General features: G+C 44.0%; 1 protein-coding gene across 1 annotated transcript in view; it reads right to left on the minus strand.

Annotated features, from left to right (window-relative positions):
* Window positions 1-17,378: 17,378 nt before the first annotated feature.
* Window positions 17,379-22,095, minus strand: part of LOC138674532 (uncharacterized) — a 142,008-nt gene continuing 137,291 nt past the window's right edge. Inside the window, exons 5-6 of the mRNA XM_069762357.1 lie at window positions 21,359-21,383; window positions 17,379-17,448 (exon numbers count right to left, since the gene is read on the minus strand). Coding sequence (XP_069618458.1) covers window positions 17,379-17,448; window positions 21,359-21,383 — 95 coding nt within the window. The remainder of the gene's footprint in view (window positions 17,449-21,358; window positions 21,384-22,095) is intronic.

Genomic DNA, 22,095 nt, shown 5'->3' on the forward strand with positions numbered 1-22,095 from the left:
TCCCAGAGAGAATCAGCCGAAGTACCACTTGTGACCACAGGAGTGAACTCTGCCACAGAATTCACAACAGTACCCCCCCCTTGAGGAGGGGTCACCGAACCCTCACCAGAGCCCCCAGGCCGACCAGGATGAGCCACATGAAAGGCACGAACAAGATCGGGAGCATGGACATCAGAGGCAAAAACCCAGGAATTATCCTCCTGAGCATAACCCTTCCATTTAACCAGATACTGGAGTTTCCGTCTTGAAACACAAGAATCCAAAATCTTCTCCACAATATACTCCAATTCCCCCTTCACCAAAACCGGGGCAGGAGGCTCAACAGATGGAACCATAGGTGCCACGTATCTCCGCAACAATGACCTATGGAATACGTTATGTATGGAAAAAGAATCTGGAAGGGTCAGACGAAAAGACACAGGATTAAGAACCTCAGAAATCCTATACGGACCAATAAAACGAGGTTTAAACTTAGGAGAGGAAACCTTCATAGGAATATGACGAGAAGATAACCAAACCAGATCCCCAACACGAAGTCGGGGACCTACACGGCGTCTGCGATTAGTGAAAAGTTGAGCCTTCTCCTGGGACAAGGTCAAATTGTCCAATACCTGAGTCCAAATCTGATGCAACCTGTCCACCACAGTATCCACACCAGGACAGTCCGAAGACTCAACCTGTCCAGAAGAGAAACGAGGATGGAACCCAGAATTGCAGAAAAACGGTGAAACCAAGGTAGCCGAGCTGGCCCGATTATTAAGGGCGAACTCAGCCAAAGGCAAAAAGGACACCCAGTCATCCTGATCAGCAGAAACAAAGCACCTCAGATATGTTTCCAAGGTCTGATTGGTTCGCTCGGTCTGGCCATTAGTCTGAGGATGGAAAGCCGAGGAAAAAGACAAGTCAATGCCCATCCTACCACAAAAGGCTCGCCAAAACCTCAAAACAAACTGGGAACCTCTGTCAGAAACAATATTCTCTGGAATGCCATGCAAACGAACCACATGCTGGAAGAACAAAGGCACCAAATCAGAGGAGGAAGGCAATTTAGACAAGGGTACCAGATGGACCATCTTAGAAAAGCGATCACAGACCACCCAAATGACTGACATCTTTTGAGAAACGGGAAGGTCAGAAATAAAATCCATAGAGATATGTGTCCAAGGCCTCTTCGGGACCGGCAAGGGCAAAAGCAACCCACTGGCACGAGAACAGCAGGGCTTAGCCCGAGCACAAATCCCACAGGACTGCACAAAAGCACGCACATCCCGTGACAGAGAGGGCCACCAAAAGGATCTAGCCACTAACTCTCTGGTACCAAAGATTCCAGGATGACCAGCCAACACCGAACAATGAAGTTCAGAGATAACTCTATTCGTCCACCTATCAGGGACAAACAGTTTCTCCGCTGGGCAACGATCAGGTTTATTAGCCTGAAATTTTTGCAGCACCCGCCGCAAATCAGGGGAGATGGCAGACACAATTACTCCTTCCTTGAGGATACCCACCGGCTCAGATAAACCCGGAGAGTCGGGTACAAAACTCCTAGACAGAGTATCCGCCTTCACATTTTTAGAGCCCGGAAGGTACGAAATCACAAAGTCAAAACGGGCAAAAAACAACGACCAACGAGCTTGTCTAGGATTCAAGCGCTTGGCAGACTCGAGATAAGTCAAGTTCTTATGATCAGTCAATACCACCACGCGATGCTTAGCTCCTTCAAGCCAATGACGCCACTCCTCGAATGCCCACTTCATGGCCAGCAACTCTCGGTTTCCCACATCATAATTACGCTCAGCAGGCGAAAACTTCCTGGAAAAGAAAGCGCATGGTTTCATCACTGAGCAACCAGAACCTCTCTGCGACAAAACAGCCCCTGCTCCAATCTCAGAAGCATCAACCTCGACCTGGAACGGAAGAGAAACATCTGGTTGACACAACACAGGGGCAGAAGAAAAACGACGCTTCAACTCTTGAAAAGCTTCCACAGCAGCAGAAGACCAATTGACCACATCAGCACCCTTCTTGGTCAAATCGGTCAATGGTTTAGCAATACTAGAAAAATTGCAGATGAAGCGACGATAAAAATTAGCAAAGCCCAGGAACTTTTGCAGACTTTTCAGAGATGTCGGCTGAGTCCAATCATGGATGGCTTGGACCTTAACAGGATCCATCTCGATAGTAGAAGGGGAAAAGATGAACCCCAAAAATGAAACCTTCTGCACACCAAAGAGACACTTTGATCCCTTCACAAACAAAGAATTAGCACGCAGGACCTGAAAAACCGTTCTGACCTGCTTCACATGAGACTCCCAATCATCCGAGAAGATCAAAATGTCATCCAAGTACACAATCAGGAATTTATCCAGGTACTCTCGGAAGATGTCATGCATAAAGGACTGAAACACTGATAGAGCATTGGCAAGTCCGAACGGCATCACGAGATACTCAAAATGACCCTCGGGCGTATTAAATGCAGTTTTCCATTCATCACCTTGCTTAATTCGCACCAGATTATACGCACCACGAAGATCTATCTTTGTGAACCAACTAGCCCCCTTAATCCGAGCAAACAGATCAGATAACAATGGCAAGGGGTACTGAAATTTAACCGTGATCTTATTAAGAAGGTGGTAATCTATACAAGGTCTCAGCGAACCATCCTTCTTGGCTACAAAAAAGAACCCTGCTCCTAATGGCGACGATGACGGGCGAATATGCCCCTTCTCCAGGGATTCCTTCACATAACTGCGCATAGCGGTGTGCTCAGGCACGGACAAATTAAACAATCGACCTTTTGGGAATTTACTACCAGGAATCAAATTGATAGCACAATCACAATCCCTATGCGGAGGTAGGGTATTGGACTTGGGCTCATCAAATACATCCCGGTAATCAGACAAGAACTCTGGGACCTCAGAAGGAGTGGATGACGAAATTGACAGAAATGGAACATCACCATGTACCCCCTGACAACCCCAGCTGGACACCGACATGGATTTCCAATCTAATACTGGATTATGGGCTTGTAGCCATGGCAACCCCAACACGACCACATCATGCAGATTATGCAACACCAAAAAGCGAATAACCTCCTGATGTGCAGGAGCCATGCACATGGTCAGCTGGGTCCAGTATTGAGGCTTATTCTTGGCCAAAGGCGTAGCATCAATTCCTCTCAATGGAATAGGACACTGCAAGGGCTCCAAGAAAAACCCACAACGCTTAGCATATTCCAAGTCCATCAAATTCAGGGCAGCGCCTGAATCCACAAATGCCATGACAGAATATGATGACAAAGAGCAGATCAAGGTAACGGACAGAAGAAATTTTGACTGTACCGTACCAATGGTGGCAGACCTAGCGAACCGCTTAGTGCACTTAGGACAATCAGAGATAGCATGAGTGGAATCACCACAGTAGAAACACAGACCATTCAGACGTCTATGTTCTTGCCGTTCAACTCTGGTCAAGGTCCTATCACACTGCATAGGCTCAGGTTTAAGCTCAGGTAATACCGCCAAATGGTGCACAGGTTTACGCTCACGCAAGCGTCGACCGATCTGAATGGCCAAAGACATAGACTCATTCAAACCAGCAGGCATAGGAAATCCCACCATGACATCCTTAAGGGCTTCAGAGAGACCCTTTCTGAATATTGCTGCCAGCGCAGATTCATTCCATTGAGTGAGCACTGACCACTTTCTAAATTTTTGACAATATACCTCTATCTCATCCTGAGCCTGACAAAGAGCCAGCAAATTTTTTCCTGCCTGATCCACTGAATTAGGCTCATCGTACAGCAACCCAAGCGCCAGGAAAAACGCATCGATATTACTCAATGCAGGATCTCCTGACGCAAGAGAAAACGCCCAGTCCTGAGGGTCGCCGCGCAAAAAAGAAATGACAATCCTAACCTGTTGAATTGGGTCACCAGAAGAGCGAGGTTTCAAAGCCAGAAATAGTTTACAATTATTTTTGAAACTCAGAAATTTAGTTCTATCTCCAAAAAACAAATCTGGAATAGGAATTCTCGGTTCAAGCAAAGAATTCTGGACCACAAAATCTTGAATATTTTGAACTCTTGCCGTGAGCTGATCCACACATGAAGACAGACCTTTAATGTCCATTGCTACACCTGTGTCCTGAACCACCCAAATGTCTAGGGGAAAAAAAAGACAAAACACAGTGCAAAGAAAAAAAAAATGGTCTCAGAACTTCTTTTTTCCCTCTATTGAGAATCATTAGCACTTATGGCTTCCTGTACTGTTATGAAAGGCAATTCAGAATCACAATGGACATGGAGGTCAGAGCACATACAGTCAACTGACAATAACCCAAAATAATAGAACGAGCTCTGAGACGTGGGAACTCTGCAGACCGCAATCCCTAAGCCTATCAAACCACACTAAAGGTAGCCGTGGAGCACTCCTGACCAGAACCTAGGCGCCTCGTCACAGCCTGAGAAACTAGCTAATCCTGAAGATAGAAAAATAAGCCTACCTTGCCTCAGAGAAATTCCCCAAAGGAAAAGGCAGCCCCCCACATATAATGACTGTGAGTAAGCTGAAAACACAAACATAGAGATGAAACAGATTTAGCAAAGTGAGGCCCGACTAGCTGAACAGAACGAGGATAGGGAAGATAACTTTGCGGTCAGCACAAAAACCTATAAAAAAACCACGCAGAGGGGACAAAAAGACCCTCCGCACCGACTAACGGTACGGAGGTGGTCCCTCTGCGTCTCAGAGCTTCCAGCAGGCGAGAAAAACCAATAAAGCAAGCTGGACAGAAAAATAGCAACAAAATAACATAAGCAAAACATAGCTTTGCAGAGCAGCAGGCCACAGGAATGATCCAGGGAAAAAACAAGTCCCACACTGAAACATTGACAGGAAGCATAGATCAAAGCATCAGGTGGAGTTAAGTAGAGAAGAAGCTAACGAGCTCACCAGATCACCTGAGGGAGGAAACTCAGAAGCTGCAGTACCACTTTCCTCCACAAACGGAAGATCCCAGAGAGAATCAGCCGAAGTACCACTTGTGACCACAGGAGTGAACTCTGCCACAGAATTCACAACACAAAGCATACTGCTAAATCAACACTCAAGTGGTTTAAAGGGAAACATGTAAATGTTTTGGAGTGGTCTAGTCAAAGCCCTGACCTTAATCCAATTGAGAATCTGTGGTCAGACTTGAAGATTGCTTTTCATCAGAGGAAACCATCTATCTTGAAGGAGATGGAGCTGTTTAGCAAAAAACCCTAGTGGCAAGATGTGGAAAGCTCATAGAAACAAATCCAAAACGACTTACAACTGTAATTGCTGTAAAAGAAGGATCTACAAAGTACTGACTTTAGGGGAGTGAATAGTTATGCACACCGAGGATTTCAGGTATTTTGTCCTATTTGTTGTTATAATAATTATTGCAATGAGTATATCATTTGATTCATTTTTTATATATTCAATGTGTTGATTAATAAAGATTATAACCTTAGTTCTAGAAATATGGGTTTATCAAAAAGTCAAAACAAGACATTTTTCTTTTTGCGCAGAGACAGTACCTTCTGAAAACAAGATGTTATCTTTGCGGTCAGAAACAACTGGCATTCTAAGATGTGTAGAGACGGCAATCATATTTTTTTGAAAAACCTTATGCTTAGAATATTAGCTGTAGTCTGTAGCAGGAATTGATGTTAACTGCCTCTCATATCCGATTGTCTATATTTTGCATTGCCTATATATGCTTATTCAAAATGTATTCGGGTCAGACAGCCTGCTTAGCATCTCACTTATTGTCTTCTTGTTAAAGATTAAAATAAACAGAGTTTTACTTCTGGAATTCAGGTGTTGTCCTTTCTCACTTGGTAAAAGGCGTGAGGCAGTGACCAGTGTCACAGGTAGGGGTTGCTGTTTCTTCTCCCCAGGTTGTGCATGGAGGCGTATGAAGGCCATAGGAGTGCATGGCAGTCACAGGCTAAGCTGTGACTGCAATGCAGACTGGAAGTAATGAAAGTAAGTGTAGCCTTGGACATGCTACTGTCCAAGGCAGATGTAGGGAAAACCTGCTCTGGGATGTTGTGTTGTGAAACAAACTGCAGGGTAGTAGTCGTGCAGTCCATTTAATTCCGGATCCGGGTTTTCCATGTGGCTTAAGGCCACAAGTTTCTATTTTAAAAACTCTGCAAGGAAGGGTATGGGTGTGTCAGGTCCAGTGTCAGTCTGGTGTGTGGTTTTGTGCAGAGCAGTCAGCTTTGCAGAGCTATCCTTGTGTGAGGCAACACAGGCCAGCGGAGCCAGCAGCCAAGGCAGCTGAATAGTCTGGCACCCACAGCATACACAGCGGTGCCGCTGTCCACAGAAATTGGTCAGAGGAGGACTGGCATGTTTAATGACTGCAAACAGGTGGATATGGTGTCCGGCTGCGACCTGGAGAATTTCAAGAACTGTGTATGGTTGTGTGAGTAAAAATGACATTAACAGTGGTGTGGTCACCTGCAGTAACTGGTCTCGGATGTGGACAGGTCTTGTGCCCAGAGGTGAACCGGAGGTAGCCTGTCATGCGCCCGAAGGAAGACTGGCAGGTGTAGTGACTGCAAACTAAATGAGAAGAGCTGTAAGATGTTGACACGGCGCTGCAGTCGCCCACGGAAACTGGACAAAGGGAGGTCCAGTGTGTTTAGAGACTGTGTAAACTGAAGGAGATCATGTCTTGTGAGGAGCTATGAGTGAGAGACTTTAACACGGCGCTGCAGTCGCACATGGCTACTGGTTACCTCACCTTGAGAAAGAGTGAAGGTACCCTCGAAACGCATCGGGATTGGTCTTTTGCTAGTGTCCGTCTATTGGACAAGTGACATCACTTTTTAGCCACGCCCCCCACACACAACGCGACTGCACGGCGGCGCCATCGGCCGAGGCTGCTGCCGCCTTACTCAGCAGCGTGCGCACAGGGGTTTTAATAGACCGGAGGACGCTCCCTTGCTTCTGTGGTCTATAAACGCCGCTCTCAACAATACGGAGGGCACGGTTACAACTACAGCCTACGTCCGGCACGGGAATACAGCAGTCACATCCATAAGGTAATATATTACCAGGATTCACCAGTTGTATCCTGTATGCGCGGCATCCTAGTTTTGTGTTTTTGGTGTTTACCTAGTGTCAGCAGGTGTACACACACCACCTGCAGAGGTGCCTGCAGCTTGGGGGATTATCGCAGCTTTAGCGCCAGTGTACATTCTGATTATCAAATGTTAACAGTTGTTAGCATGTTCTTTACTCTAACTGATGCAAACCCTCACAAAAAAACTGTGAAAATACAGGTTGTAAAGTAGCAAAACACGAAAAATGCCAAGGGGGGTGGGTGAATATTTTGTAAGCTACTGCATGCCAGGATGTTCCCAGAATGAGTTACATATTATTATTATTATTATACATTTTTATAGCGCCATTTATTCAATGGCGCTTTACATGTGAATACGGGGCAAATATAGACAAATACATTAAACATGAGCAAATAACAAGGCACACGGGTACATAAGGAGGGAGGACCCTACCCGCAAGGGCTCACTTTATACAGGGGACGGGTGATGAAACACAGGGCAGGTTGTGCGGTGGTTCAGTAAGTTCAGGATCACTGCAGGCTGTAGGCTTGTCGGAAGAGGTGAGTCTTCAGGTTCTTTTTGAAGGTTTCTATGGTAGGTGAGAGTCTGATGTGTTGGGGTAGAGAGTTCCAGAGTATAGGGGAAGCACGGGAGAAGTCTTGGATGCGGTTGTGGGAAGAATAGAAGAGAGGGGAGTAGAGAAGGAGGTCTTGAGAGGATTGGAGGTTGCGTGTAAGTAGGTACCGGGAGACCATGTCACAGGTGTATGGAAGAACCAGGTTGTGGATGGCTTTGTATGTCATTGTGAGGGTTTTGAACTGGAGTCTCTGGGTGATAGGAAGCCAGTGAAGGGCTTGACATAGGGGAGAGGCTGGGGAATAGCGGGGAGACAGGTAGATTAGTCGGGCAGCAGAGTATAGGATGGATTGGAGTGGTGCCTGAGTGCTAGAGGGGAGTCCAGAGAGTAGGAGGATGCAGTAGTCGAGGCGGGAGATGATAAGGGCATGCACTAGCGTTTTTGTGGTGTCGCGGTCAAGGAAAGCACGGATCCGGGAAATATTTTTGAGTTTGAGACAGCAGGAGGAGGCAAGAGCTTGGATATGTGGCTTGAAAGAGAGGGCAGAGTCGAGTATCACCCCGAGGCACCGGGCGTGTGGGACTGGGGAAAGTGAGCAGCCATTGACATTGATGGATAGGTCTGGTGGAGCGGTAGAGTGAGATGGGGGAAAGATGATGAATTCTGTTTTGTCCATGTTCAGTTGTAGAAAGCGAGCAGAAAAGAAGGCTGAAATAGCAGACAGACAGTGCGGGATTTTGGTAAGTAAGGAGGTGAGGTCAGGTCCGGATAGGTAGATCTGCGTGTCATCAGCGTAGAGATGGTACTGCATACCGTGGGATTCTATGATTTGTCCCAGGCCGAAAGTGTAGATGGAGAAGAGTAGGGGTCCTAGAACAGAGCCTTGAGGAACACCAACTGACAAGGGGCGAGGTGAGGAGGTGGTGTGGGGGAGGGAGACACTGAATGTTCGGTCTGTCAGATATGACGAGATCCAGGATATGGCCAAGTCTGTGATGCCAAGAAATGAGAGGATCTGTAGCAGAAGGGAGTGGTCCACAGTGTTGAAGGCAGAAGACAGGTCCAGGAGAAGGAGGACAGAGTAGTGTCGCTTGCTCCTGGCAGTTAGCAGGTCATTGGTGACTTTAGTTAAGGCAGTTTCAGTTGAGTAATGGGAACGGAAGCCAGATTGTAACCGATCAAAGAGGGAGCAGGAGGAGAGGTGGGAGGACAGTTCAAGATGGATGTGTTGCTCCAGCAATTTGGAGGCATAAGGGAGAAGAGATATCGGGCGATAGCTAGACACAGAGGATGGGTCGAGGGAGGGCTTTTTGAGGATGGGTGTGATCTTGGCATGCTTTAAGGATGAGGGGAAGACACCTGCTGTGAGTGAGAGGTTGAAGAGGTGCGTTAGGGTTGGGATGAAGACCGTGGAAAGATTAGGGATGAGGTGGGATGGGAGCGGGTCGAGCGTGCAGGTGGTGAGGTGTGATCTTGACAGGAGGGTGGAGAGCTGATCTTCTGTCATGGTAAAGAAGCTGGTTTTGGAGGAGTAGGGTTGAGCAGCTAAGAGGGGCAGTGGGCTCTGTGGGCCAAAGCTTTCTATGATCGTATCGATCTTCTGTTTAAAGAAAGAGGCAAAGTCTTCATCAGAAATGAGGGGGGAGGGAGGAGGTGCTGGGGGACGGAGTAGAGAATTGAAAGTGTTGAAAAGCTGTTTAGGGTTGTGAGACAGGGAGAATATGAGAGATGAGAAGTAAGTTTGTTTTGCGGCAGTGAGCGCAGACTTGAAGCTGGCGAGTGACTTCTTGTATGCAGTGAAGTGGTCGGCAGAGCGGGATTGCTTCCATCTCCGCTCAGCGATCCTGGAAGCCCGTCTCAATTCTTTGGTCAGGCTGGTCAGCCAGGGCTGCCTGTTGAGTGTACGAGTTTTGCTATGCATGAGCGGGGCAGCCGAATCGAGTGTTGCTGTTATTGTGGTGTTATAAAAAGTGGCAGCAGCATCTGTGTCATGAAGGGAAGCTATGTCTGTGAGAGGGAGAAAGGAAACCGAGAGTGATTGTAAGTTGAGATGTTTGATATTTCTGCGAGGGAGTTTGTGGAGAGGGGGTTGCACATTAGGAGAGGAGAGGGAAGAGAATGTCAGTAGGTTGTGGTCAGACAGGGGGAGGAGTGTGTTAATGAGATTAGTAAGGGAGCAGAGGCATATATCTACACCAGGATGGGTGACATATCTACACCAGGATGGGAAATATATACACCACGATGGGGAACATATACACCAGGATGGGGAACATATATACCAGGATGGGGAACATACAGTATATATGAGAATAGAGGTCATATAAACCAAGATGGGGAAGATACTGTATATACCAGTATGGAGGTTATATATACAAGGATGGGGAATACATATACCAGGATGGAGGACATGTATACCAGGAAGGAGCCCAGGATGGGGAACATATATACCAGGATGGATGGGGAAAATATACAAGAGGATGGAGGTCATATGTACCAGTTTGGTACCAGGATGGGGAACATACTGTATATACCAGTGAGGAGGATATATATACAAGGACGAGGAAAACATACTTGGATGGAGGATATATATATATATATATATATATATATATATATATAGATAGATAGATAGATAGATAGATATATCAGGATGGGGTACATATATACCAGGAAGGAGGCCATGAAGGAGGTTATATATACCAGGATGGGTAGCATACTGTATGTACCAGTATGGAGGTTATACATACAATGATGGGGAACACATATACCAGGATGGAGGATATATATATATATATATATATATATATATATATATATATATATACCAGGATTGGGGACATACAGTATATACCAGGAAGGAGCCCAGGATGGGGGACATTATTAGGAATGAAAATTATATTTTTACCACTAAAATGTTGCTAACTTCTGAACAAGCCACTATAGCTGACAAACTCTAAGGCCATTGCTTGGCTTTGGACTGCCATGGCAACCATCAGGACCACACAATCACAATCTCAAGGTGCCAATGGGGTTTAAAGAGGGAGCCCACAGGCTCTGTTAACCATTTAATTGTTCTGTCACTATTGACAGAAGTATCCAGGGGTTAAAGGGCCAAGGTTGGTGCCAACAGCAGGGTGTCATCTATAGTGTACAGCCGACAGCTGCTGTATTTTCATCCATTGGGGGGTTCCATTCTCTTATATCTCAGGTCAGTAAAAAGACATATTGGTCAATAAGGGGTTAATTTTGCTTTATTTTTCATTCAGTGGCTTTTTTAAAGTGTTTTTCACTAGTTTGCTGATGCTTTACGCTTGATAAATATGCACCACTACATGTAAACTATATAAGAGGTCCAATTCCAAACTGGAAATATAAAGCAATGCCTATTAAGAAAAAGTTCACTACAATGAGACTTGTCAATTTTATTACACCATTTTTAATGCAAGAATGAAAGATACCGTATATACTCGTGTATAAGCCGAGTTTTTCAGCACATTTTTTTGTGCTGAAAATGCCTCCCTTGGCTTATACACGAGTCATTGTCCCAGAAAGACGGCGGGGGAGGGAAAGCGGCAGAGCAGCGGGTCACAGAGGCAGGAGCTGGCGGCTGTGGCTAATGCCTGTGCCCGCTGCTAAAGAGAAATGAATATTCACTGTGCTTGCAGTGAATATTCATTTCTCTTATAGAGCGCACAGTTACAGCCACCGGCTCCCAGCACACATCCTACTTACCTTCCCTGCACGCCTTCGCTGCATCTCATTCTGGAGCCAGCAGCTCTTCCGGCTGAGCGATCACGTGTCCCCGCTCATTAAGATAATGAATATTCATAGTAACATAGTAACATAGTAACATAGTTAGTAAGGCCGAAAAAAGACATTTGTCCATCCAGTTCAGCCTATATTCCATCATAATAAATCCCCAGATCTACGTCCTTCTACAGAACCTAATAATTGTATGATACAATATTGTTCTGCTCCAGGAAGACATCCAGGCCTCTCTTGAACCCCTTGACTGAGTTCGCCATCACCACCTCCTCAGGCAAGCAATTCCAGATTCTCACTGCCCTAACAGTAAAGAATCCTCTTCTATGTTGGTGGAAAAACCTTCTCTCCTCCAGACGCAAAGAATGCCCCCTTGTGCCCGTCACCTTCCTTGGTATAAACAGATCCTCAGCGAGATATTTGTATTGTCCCCTTATATACTTATACATGGTTATTAGATCGCCCCTCAGTCGTCTTTTTTCTAGACTAAATAATCCTAATTTCGCTAATCTATCTGGGTATTGTAGTTCTCCCATCCCCTTTATTAATTTTGTTGCCCTCCTTTGTACTCTCTCTAGTTCCATTATATCCTTCCTGAGCACCGGTGCCCAAAACTGGACACAGTACTCCATGTGCGGTCTAACTAGGGATTTGTACAGAGGCAGTATAATGCTCTCATCATGTGTATCCAGACCTCTTTTAATGCACCCCATGATCCTGTTTGCCTTGGCAGCTGCTGCCTGGCACTGGCTGCTCCAGGTAAGTTTATCATTAACTAGGATCCCCAAGTCCTTCTCCCTGTCAGATTTACCCAGTGGCTTCCCATTCAGTGTGTAATGGTGATATTGATTCCTTCTTCCCATGTGTGTAACCTTACATTTATCATTGTTAAACCTCATCTGCCACCTTTCAGCCCAAGTTTCCAACTTATCCAGATCCATCTGTAGCAGAATACTATCTTCTCTTGTATTAACTGCTTTACATAGTTTTGTATCATCTGCAAATATCGATATTTTACTGTGTAAACCTTCTACCAGATCATTAATGAATATGTTGAAGAGAACAGGTCCCAATACTGACCCCTGCGGTACCCCACTGGTCACAGCGACCCAGTTAGAGACTATACCATTTATAACCACCCTCTGCTTTCTATCACTAAGCCAGTTACTAACCCATTTACACACATTTTCCCCCAGACCAAGCATTCTCATTTTGTGTACCAACCTCTTGTGCGGCACGGTATCAAACGCTTTGGAAAAATCGAGATATACCACGTCCAATGACTCACCGTGGTCCAGCCTATAGCTTACCTCTTCATAAAAACTGATTAGATTGGTTTGACAGGAGCGATTTCTCATAAACCCATGCTGATATGGAGTTAAAGAGTTATTCTCATTGAGATAATCCAGAATAACATCCCTCAGAAACCCTTCAAATATTTTACCAACAATAGAGGTTAGACTTACTGGCCTATAATTTCCAGGTTCACTTTTAGAGCCCTTTTTGAATATTGGCACCACATTTGCTATGCGCCAGTCCTGCGGAACAGACCCTGTCGCTATAGAGTCCCTAAAAATAAGAAATAATGGTTTATCTATTACATTACTTAGTTCTCTTAGTACTCGTGGGTGTATGCCATCCGGACCTGGAGATTTATCTATTTTAATCTTATTTAGCCGGTTTCGCACCTCTTCTTGGGTTAGATTGGTGACCCTTAATATAGGGTTTTCATTGTTTCTTGGGATTTCACCTAGCATTTCATTTTCCACCGTGAATACCGTGGAGAAGAAGGTGTTTAATATGTTAGCTTTTTCCTCGTCATCTACAACCATTCTTTCCTCACTATTTTTTAAGGGGCCTACATTTTCAGTTTTTATTCTTTTACTATTGATATAGTTGAAGAACAGTTTGGGATTAGTTTTACTCTCCTTAGCAATGTGCTTCTCTGTTTCCTTTTTGGCAGCTTTAATTAATTTTTTAGATAAAGTATTTTTCTCCCTATAGTTTTTTAGAGCTTCAATGGTGCCATCCTGCTTTAATAGTGCAAATGCTTTCTTTTTACTGTTAATTGCCTGTCTTACTTCTTTGTTTAGCCACATTGGGTTTTTCCTATTTCTAGTCCTTTTATTCCCACAAGGTATAAACCGCTTACAGTGCCTATTTAGGATGTTCTTAAACATTTCCCATTTATTATCTGTATTCTTATTTCTGAGGATATTGTCCCAGTCTACCAGATTAAGGGCATCTCTAAGCTGGTCAAACTTTGCCTTCCTAAAGTTCAGTGTTTTTGTGACTCCCTGACAAGTCCCCCTAGTGAAAGACAGGTGAAACTGCACAATATTGTGGTCGCTATTTCCTAGATGCCCAACCACCTGCAGATTTGTTATTCTGTCAGGTCTATTAGATAGTATTAGGTCTAAAAGTGCTGCTCCTCTGGTTGGATTCTGCACCAATTGTGAAAGATAATTTTTCTTGGTTATTAGCAGAAACCTGTTGCCTTTATGGGTTTCACAGGTTTCTGTTTCCCAGTTAATATCCGGGTAGTTAAAGTCCCCCATAACCAGGACCTCATTATGGGTTGCAGCTTCATCTATCTGCTTTAGAAGTAGACTTTCCATGGTTTCTGTTATATTTGGGGGTTTGTAACAGACCCCAATGAGAATTTTGTTACCATTTTTCCCTCCATGAATTTCGACCCATATGGACTCGACATCCTCATTTCCTTCGCTAATATCCTCCCTTAAAGTGGACTTTAGACAAGACTTTACATAAAGACAAACCCTTCCTCCTCCTCTCCGATTTTTACGATCCTTTCTAAACAGACTGTAACCCTGTAAGTTAACTGCCCAGTCATAGCTTTCATCTAACCATGTCTCGGTTATTCCCACTATGTCAAAGTTACCTGTAGATATTTCTGCTTCTAGTTCTTCCATCTTGTTTGTCAGGCTTCTGGCGTTTGCGAGCATGCAGTTTAGAGGATTTTGTTTTGTTCCAATCTCCTTGCTGTGGATTGTTTTAGAAATGTTCTTACCTCCCATCTGAGTATGTTTTCCTGGGTCTTCTTTGTTCAAGTCTAATGTTTTTCTTCCCGTCCCCTCTTCTTCTAGTTTAACGCCCTCCTGATGAGTGTAGCGAGTCTTCTGGCGAATGTGTGTTTCCCAGGTTTGTTGAGGTGTAGTCCGTCTCTGGCGAGGAGTCCATCATACCAGTAATTCACACCGTGGTCCAGGAATCCGAATCCTTGTTGTCTGCACCATCGTCTTAGCCAGTTGTTTGCATCAAGGATCCTGTTCCATCTCCTGGTGCCATGCCCGTCTACTGGAAGGATAGAAGAAAAAACTACCTGTGCATCCAGTTCCTTTACTATCTTCCCCAACTCTTCAAAGTCTTTGCAGATTGTCGGTAGGTCCTTCCTTGCCGTGTCATTGGTGCCAACATGTATCAGAAGAAATGGGTGGACGTCCTTGGAGCTGAAGAGCTTTGGTATCCTATCGGTCACATCCTTGATCATCGCACCTGGAAGGCAGCATACTTCTCTTGCAGTTATGTCCGGTCTGCAGATGGCTGCTTCTGTGCCTCTCAGTAGTGAGTCTCCCACCACCACCACTCTTCGTTGCTTCTTGGCTGTACTTTTTGCTGTCACTTGTTGCTGTGTGCCCTTTTCCTTTTTGCTTGCTGGTATTGCTTCATCCTTAGGTGTGCCATCTTCATCCTCTACAAAGATTTGATATCGGTTCTTCAGTTGTGTGGTTGGTGATTTCTCCATGGTCTTCTTGCTTCTTTTGGTCACATGCTTCCACTCATCTGCTTTTGGAGGTTCTCTGACACTTTTTTCACCTTCTGTGACCAGTAGAGATGCTTCTGTTCTGTCTAGAAAGTCTTCATTCTCTTTGATGAGTTTCAAAGTTGCTATTCTTTCTTCCAGACCCCGCACCTTTTCTTCTAAAAGGGCCACTAGTCTACACTTCTGACAGGTGAAATTTGATTCTTCTTCTGGTCGATCTGTGAACATGTAGCACATGCTGCAGCTCACCATGTAGGTTGTCACATCTGCCATGTTGCTCCTAGATCCTGCTGTGTGTTTTCCTTCTTGTGTAATCTACTCAGCCAAGCTCTCTTGCAATAATATCCTACAGGCAAAAATTTGCGGTTTGGTGATGCTTTCCAAGCAGCTGGTCCCGGCTGTACCCAACGATCTTCTAGCTTAGGGAGACTTCGGTTTTCCCAGAAGGCTCCTGGAATATGCAAATTAGCCTCCTCAAGCTTGAATCCCTGGTTTGGTGATGCTTTCCAAGCAGCTGGTCCCGGCTGTACCCAACGATCTTCTAGCTTAGGGAGACTTCGGTTTTCCCAGAAGGCACCTGGAATATGCAAATTAGCCTCCTCAAGCTTGAATCCCTGGTTTGGTGATGCTTTCCAAGCAGCTGGTCCCGGCTGTACCCAACGATCTTCTAGCTTAGGGAGACTTCGGTTTTCCCAGAAGGCACCTGGAATATGCAAATTAGCCTCCTCAAGCTTGAATCCCTGGTTTGGTGATGCTTTCCAAGCAGCTGGTCCCGGCTGTACCCAACGATCTTCTAGCTTAGGGAGACTTCGGTTTTCCCAGAAGGCACCTGGAATATGCAAATTATCTCCTCAAGCTTGAATCCCTGGTTTGGTGATGCTTTCCAAGCAGCTGGTCCCAGCTGTACCCAACGATCTTCTAGCTTAGGGAGACTTCGGTTTTCCCAGAAGGCACCTGGAATATGCAAATTAGCCTCCTCAAGCTTGAATCCCTGGTTTGGTGATGCTTTCCAAGCAGCTGGTCCCGGCTGTACCCAACGATCTTCTAGCTTAGGGAGACTTCGGTTTTCCCAGAAGGCACCTGGAATATGCAAATTAGCCTCCTCAAGCTTGAATCCCTGGTTTGGTGATGCTTTCCAAGCAGCTGGTCCCGGCTGTACCCAACGATCTTCTAGCTTAGGGAGACTTCGGTTTTCCCAGAAGGCACCTGGAATATGCAAATTAGCCTCCTCAAGCTTGAATCCCTGGTTTGGTGATGCTTTCCAAGCAGCTGGTCCCGGCTGTACCCAACGATCTTCTAGCTTAGGGAGACTTCGGTTTTCCCAGAAGGCACCTGGAATATGCAAATTAGCCTCCTCAAGCTTGAATCCCTGCTTTCGCCTCTCTCCACTCCCATAAGCGTGCAGTGAATATTCATTATCTTAATGAGCGGGGACATGTGATCGCTCGGCAGGAAGAGCTTCTGGCACCAAAACGAGATGCAGCAAGGGCGCGCAGGGAAAGTAAGTAGGATGTGTTTTTTTTTCATAGGAACCATGCATACAAGGACAGGGATGGGGAGCCATGCATACAAGGATAGGGGATAAGGAGCCATGCATACAAGGACGAGGATAAGGAGCCATGCATACAAGGACGAGGATAAGGAGCCATGCATACAAGAACATGGACGGGGAGCCATGCATACAAGGATGGGGACGGGGAGCCATGCATACAAGGACAGGGATGGGGAGCCATGCATACAAGGACAGGGATGGGGAGCCATGCATACAAGGACAGGGATGGGGAGCCATGCATACAAGTATAGGTGATAAGGAGCCATGCATACAAGGATGGGGATAAGAAGCCATGCATACAAGAACGTGGCTGGGGAGCCATGCATACAAGGATGGGGACAGGAAGCCATGCATACAAGGACAGGGATGGGGAGCCATGCATACAAAGATGGGGATGGGGAGCCATGCAAACAAGGACAGGGATGGGAAGCCATGCAAACAAGGACAGGGATGGGCAGCCATGCATACAAGTACAGGGATCCGGGGACAATGCATATCCGGCTTATGCTAGAGTCAATAAGGTTTCCCAGTTTTTCGTGGCAAAATTCGGTACCTCAGCTTATACTTGGGTTGACTTATACATGAGTATATACGGTAGCTAATAGATGTGGATAGTGAAATGCTTACCAGTGCTGCAGGTGATATTTTGTCTGGATGAGGACAAGACTCTGAAGAAAAAAAGCATGGTGATTATTATTACTACATGGATTTTATTACACATTGACATGAAAAGAAAGAAGCACTGCAAGAGACTTTAAACGGTTAATATACTAAATGCTGCTATTTTCTCAGTGGCACTCCTGCTACACCTCTTTGTAGATAAGTGGATGACATTTAGGCCCCGATTCATTACGATGTTTACGCAAAAATTGTTGTATAACATTTTTTTTATCAGTTGTGAAAATTCAGGTGCACAATGAAGCTGTATAAACATTTTGCGACTTCATGTCAGTTTTGGTCAGCACTGCCAAAATGGGCAGAGCTGTAACTGATGGAGGTGTGGTGTACATATCATCATGTTCCAGTGTAAACAGGACCAGAGAGTAATTCCGAAAGAGCTTGGGTGGCTGCAAAAAGTAGTAAAGTTTGTTTTTTTACGTTTTATTGCAGTATAGATCTTGTTTAAGAACTTGAAGAAAACCTGTAACTACATGAAATGCATTCTGCAGTTAATTAGATGTAGCCATGACAGAGAAGGAGTCTCAAACCAAAGCCTGAAGTGGAGTTAACCAAAACCATTGATAACACTGGTCTACAAAAAAAAAATTTCTGGCATGGACTATAAGAACAGTTTTACACTAATTTGAGGGTGCTGAATTCAAATCTGATCTTTTAATTTCTGTATCACGTCACGTTTTTGCGCTATAGGTATATAGCCCATTTTCATGAATTCCATGATAAATATAAGTACTGTATGAAAAGTGTCGGTTTATACGCTTCACTAAGGTAAATTTAGTTTTCATTTAGTCTCCCAATAGATGTGAGAATATCTTTGTTTTCTTTGAACATGCTTAATTCCCATTTGTTATGATAACACCCTTGTTTTCTGTGCTACTGGGACAGTAGAGCTACAGCAGAGCATTGGGTGAAAACTGAATGGCCTCAGCGACAGAGTTTGGCATCTGGCGATAAGAATGTCAATCATGATCCTCTAGTGGATAGGAAGGACATTGTCTTTCCTCCCTTACACACAAAACTTGGATTGATGAAGCAGTTCGTCAAAGCTCTCAATCACAGTGGAGAATGCTTTAACTATATATGTTCAACTTTTCCTGGTCTTAGTGAACAGAAGAAAAAGGCTGGAATATTTGATGGACCTCAAATAAGAACACTTATGAGAGACCCAAATTTTATCACATCAATGAATGAGACAGAAGAAAGATCTTGGAATGCATTTTGTAATGTGGTGCAGAATTTTCTAGGGAATAAGAAAGCAGACAACTATGAAGAGATTGTGGAAGAGCTACTAATGAGTCTGCGAAATCTTGGATGTAGAATGAGTATCAAGATTCACTATTTACACAGCCATTTGGACTTTTTTCCAGAGAACCTTGGGGATGTGAGTGAGGAACAAGGGGAGCGTTTTCATCAGGACATTAAAACAATGGAAGAACGGTTTCAAGGCCGGTGGGACTCACATATGATGGCTGACTATTGCTGGAGCTTGATGAGAGACAACCCAGAAGCTGTACATCGCAGATCAGCCAAGAAAAGAAAGTTCAAATAACTGCCATTTGTCATTCATCTGTGTGCCATATATATGTGTTTTTATATTTTGTACTTTAATTCTATAAGAATATTTGATTTGCTGTACATAGACTTTGTAATCTTTGTTATTTCTTGATTAAAAATATACAAAATGTAGTACCGAAAATCATGTGTTTTTATAATAAAACATTAGGAGTAATTTTCATCAAAAATTGAAAATTGTGATAGCCAAAAACGGAGTTCATATTTGTAATCAGCAGCCAAAATTGACTTAAAATATGTTTTAAAACGTTTTGCCAGAAAAATTGCATTGACCAGTGTAATATATGAAAATCAAGTGGACAACCTTTTTACTACAGTGAGATATACGCTCCTTCCAAATCATCTACATTTATACCACTAATTCCTACGATCCACTGAAAATATTTCAAGCAGTCTACAATAATGTATTAGGTAGCTATTATGGGACATGGCTAAATCTGCTGGTAACTGCTGCTGGCCATAAAAGTTTGACAAAATCACCAATATTGGTAGACTATTTAAAGCATTGCTGTCAATCTCAAGGCCCACTGGCAGAATCCAGCCCCCATGTCATTCTATGTGGCCCATAAGGTTAGGACACACTTCAACACTGCTCCAACTGGCCTCCCTCTTTCCCCGTACGGAGAGCTGGTCGAAGCAGCGTTGAAGTGTGCATTGGAGCTCAAAATCTAAGCCACCCCTTTCTACTAAGTACTGGCTACGTTCTGTGTCAATACAGCCAGTGCTTAGCAAAGGGACAGAGCCGACACAGGGAACTGATGCGATCTTTGAATTTGAGCAGATGCAGCCAGCAGTAAAGAGTGGAGGCGGCACCAGCAAAAGGAGCAGGCGCCATCTTTGTCAAAGAAAGGGGTATTCTACTCTTCTGGCACATTTTTGTAGGAAAAATGTGATTTCTTATTTTCACGACTCAACGCTATAAAATTCTGTATAGAACGTGGGAATCCAAGATACTCACCACAATCTAAATTCCTTTGAGGGGTTTATGCACATCAGGGGCTCTCCAAACGTCCAAACGCTACATGGTGTCCGTTCTCGATTCTAGTCAATTTTGCATTCAAAAAGTCAAACTGTGCTCCACCCTGCCATGCACTCAAATAGTAGTTTCCCCCCACATATGGGGTATGGATGTACTCAGGAGAAATTGCACAACAAATTTTGAGGTTCCATTTCTCCTGTTATCCTTGTGAAATTAAAAAATTAGGGCTAAAAAAACATTTTTGTGGGAAAATGGTAATTTTTTCTTTCCACATTACTTCAATTCCTTGGAAGAACCTGAAGAGTTTGTATGTGGTATCAGGACCTGTGCAAGCGTGAATAACGCGAAACGGCCGTCGTCCTGTTTCTCTTTTCTGCATAATCTGCACTTGTCCTTGCCCGCACAACCTTGTCCATGCAATTCTTTGTAAAATAAAGGACTAAGGATTTTTTTCACCAACATTTGGAGTGTTGCTGCCATTTTTCTTCATTTTGGGATGTCATCTGATTGATGCTGCCCAAACCACAAGCAGCATGAATGAGAGCTTGCCTGCACAATTACAGTCAGCTAAGCGCTGGTCAGGGACTAGAGCTGGAGACGAGACAACTCCAGTGCTGCCCTTGGCCGACTCTCTCTAGCGCTGTTGAAGGTGATTGACAGGTGTCTCCCTCATGTGTACAGTACATAGGGAAAGAACTGGCATTCCTCCCTAGCAGCACTATGAAGAGTCGGTCGTTGGGTGCAATGTACTTTTCTTGTCTCTGGCTTTGGTCCTTGGCCAGATCTTCAAACTATATTTTGTCTGAAATGCTAGATATTTCATAGAAAATTATACCGGATGCTGTCTGTGGTTTGAGCAGTATGAATCAGATGATAGGTTCCTTTTAATGTAGATTGCAGGTCCTTTGTTTTATGAGTTGTGGTCAATTTATGACAATACAAAATTCACTACAAAAGTTCAGGGAGGGCTTGGTTGCTTCTCTTGATTATCTTGGTTATAGGTACCAAATTCTGTAATGGGACCTTGTTCCAGTGATTATGTGGAGTCAGGAATATGGGGCAATTATGATCAATGGGTTTTGCCTATATGTTAAGCTACAAGTTAAACTCGATGGATTTAAGTCTACCTTAAATTTTAAAAACTCTAAAATAGAAGTCTGTTAAAATGTGTTTTTCATGCAATTATCAGACATTGCTGATTTGGACTCTTCATTGCCATTCTCTACAACATGCAAAGGTCTTTTATACTTAATGTATTTTCAAGATGTATTATGATTACTATTATGTATTATGAATACATAAAATGTGTATAGATAGAGAATAGGATAGACAGACTATTAAATACATACCTGACAGCAGAACAACCACCTTTTGCTGTTAAATGCAATAAAATATACATATTTTTAAAACCAGTAAACTAAAAAATATGTAAAACATCTATAAATTAATTTGCAGCTGTTAATAATGATTTCTTAATAGCTTGACTGAATTAAAGGGAATCCATCAGCAAGTTTTTGCAACCTCATCTGAGAGCAACGTAATGTAGGCAAAGAGAAGCTAAATCCAATGATGTATCAGTTAGTTTACTGGGTGCAGCCATTCTGACACAATCAGAGCTGATATAGAACCAGAAACACATGGGCTACTTGCACATTGAACAAGTCTGTAGGAATCTGTTCACACACCACCAAGAAACTTGAAGACACAAAAGAGCACAGTGAGGTCAAAAATACTCTGTTGTAAAAAAAATCACAGTAATAAGCAAGTGCTAGTCAAAAGATGGAAAAACGGTATGTAGTTGATACTTTTTTTTTGCAAAGCTGCTCCACCAATCGTCAAGGTATACCAATATAGAGCAGTCTTAACTAATCTATATAATCCCTATCTGATGTATTTAAAAACCTGATCATCTGTATGGTACCTGTATAAGCAGGGCTCAGAGAGAGAAAATCCATGTGGACATACAGGATGGAACAGCTTTGATGCAAATGACCCATAAGGAGTGGTGGACTCCCCCAGTCTTGTAGAAACAAGAGAACAATTATATAACCAGAAACACATGGGCTACTTGCACATTGAGCAAGTC

This window comes from Ranitomeya imitator, chromosome 4 (assembly GCF_032444005.1).
Source record: "Ranitomeya imitator isolate aRanImi1 chromosome 4, aRanImi1.pri, whole genome shotgun sequence".
Classification (NCBI taxonomy): Eukaryota; Metazoa; Chordata; class Amphibia; order Anura; family Dendrobatidae; genus Ranitomeya; species Ranitomeya imitator.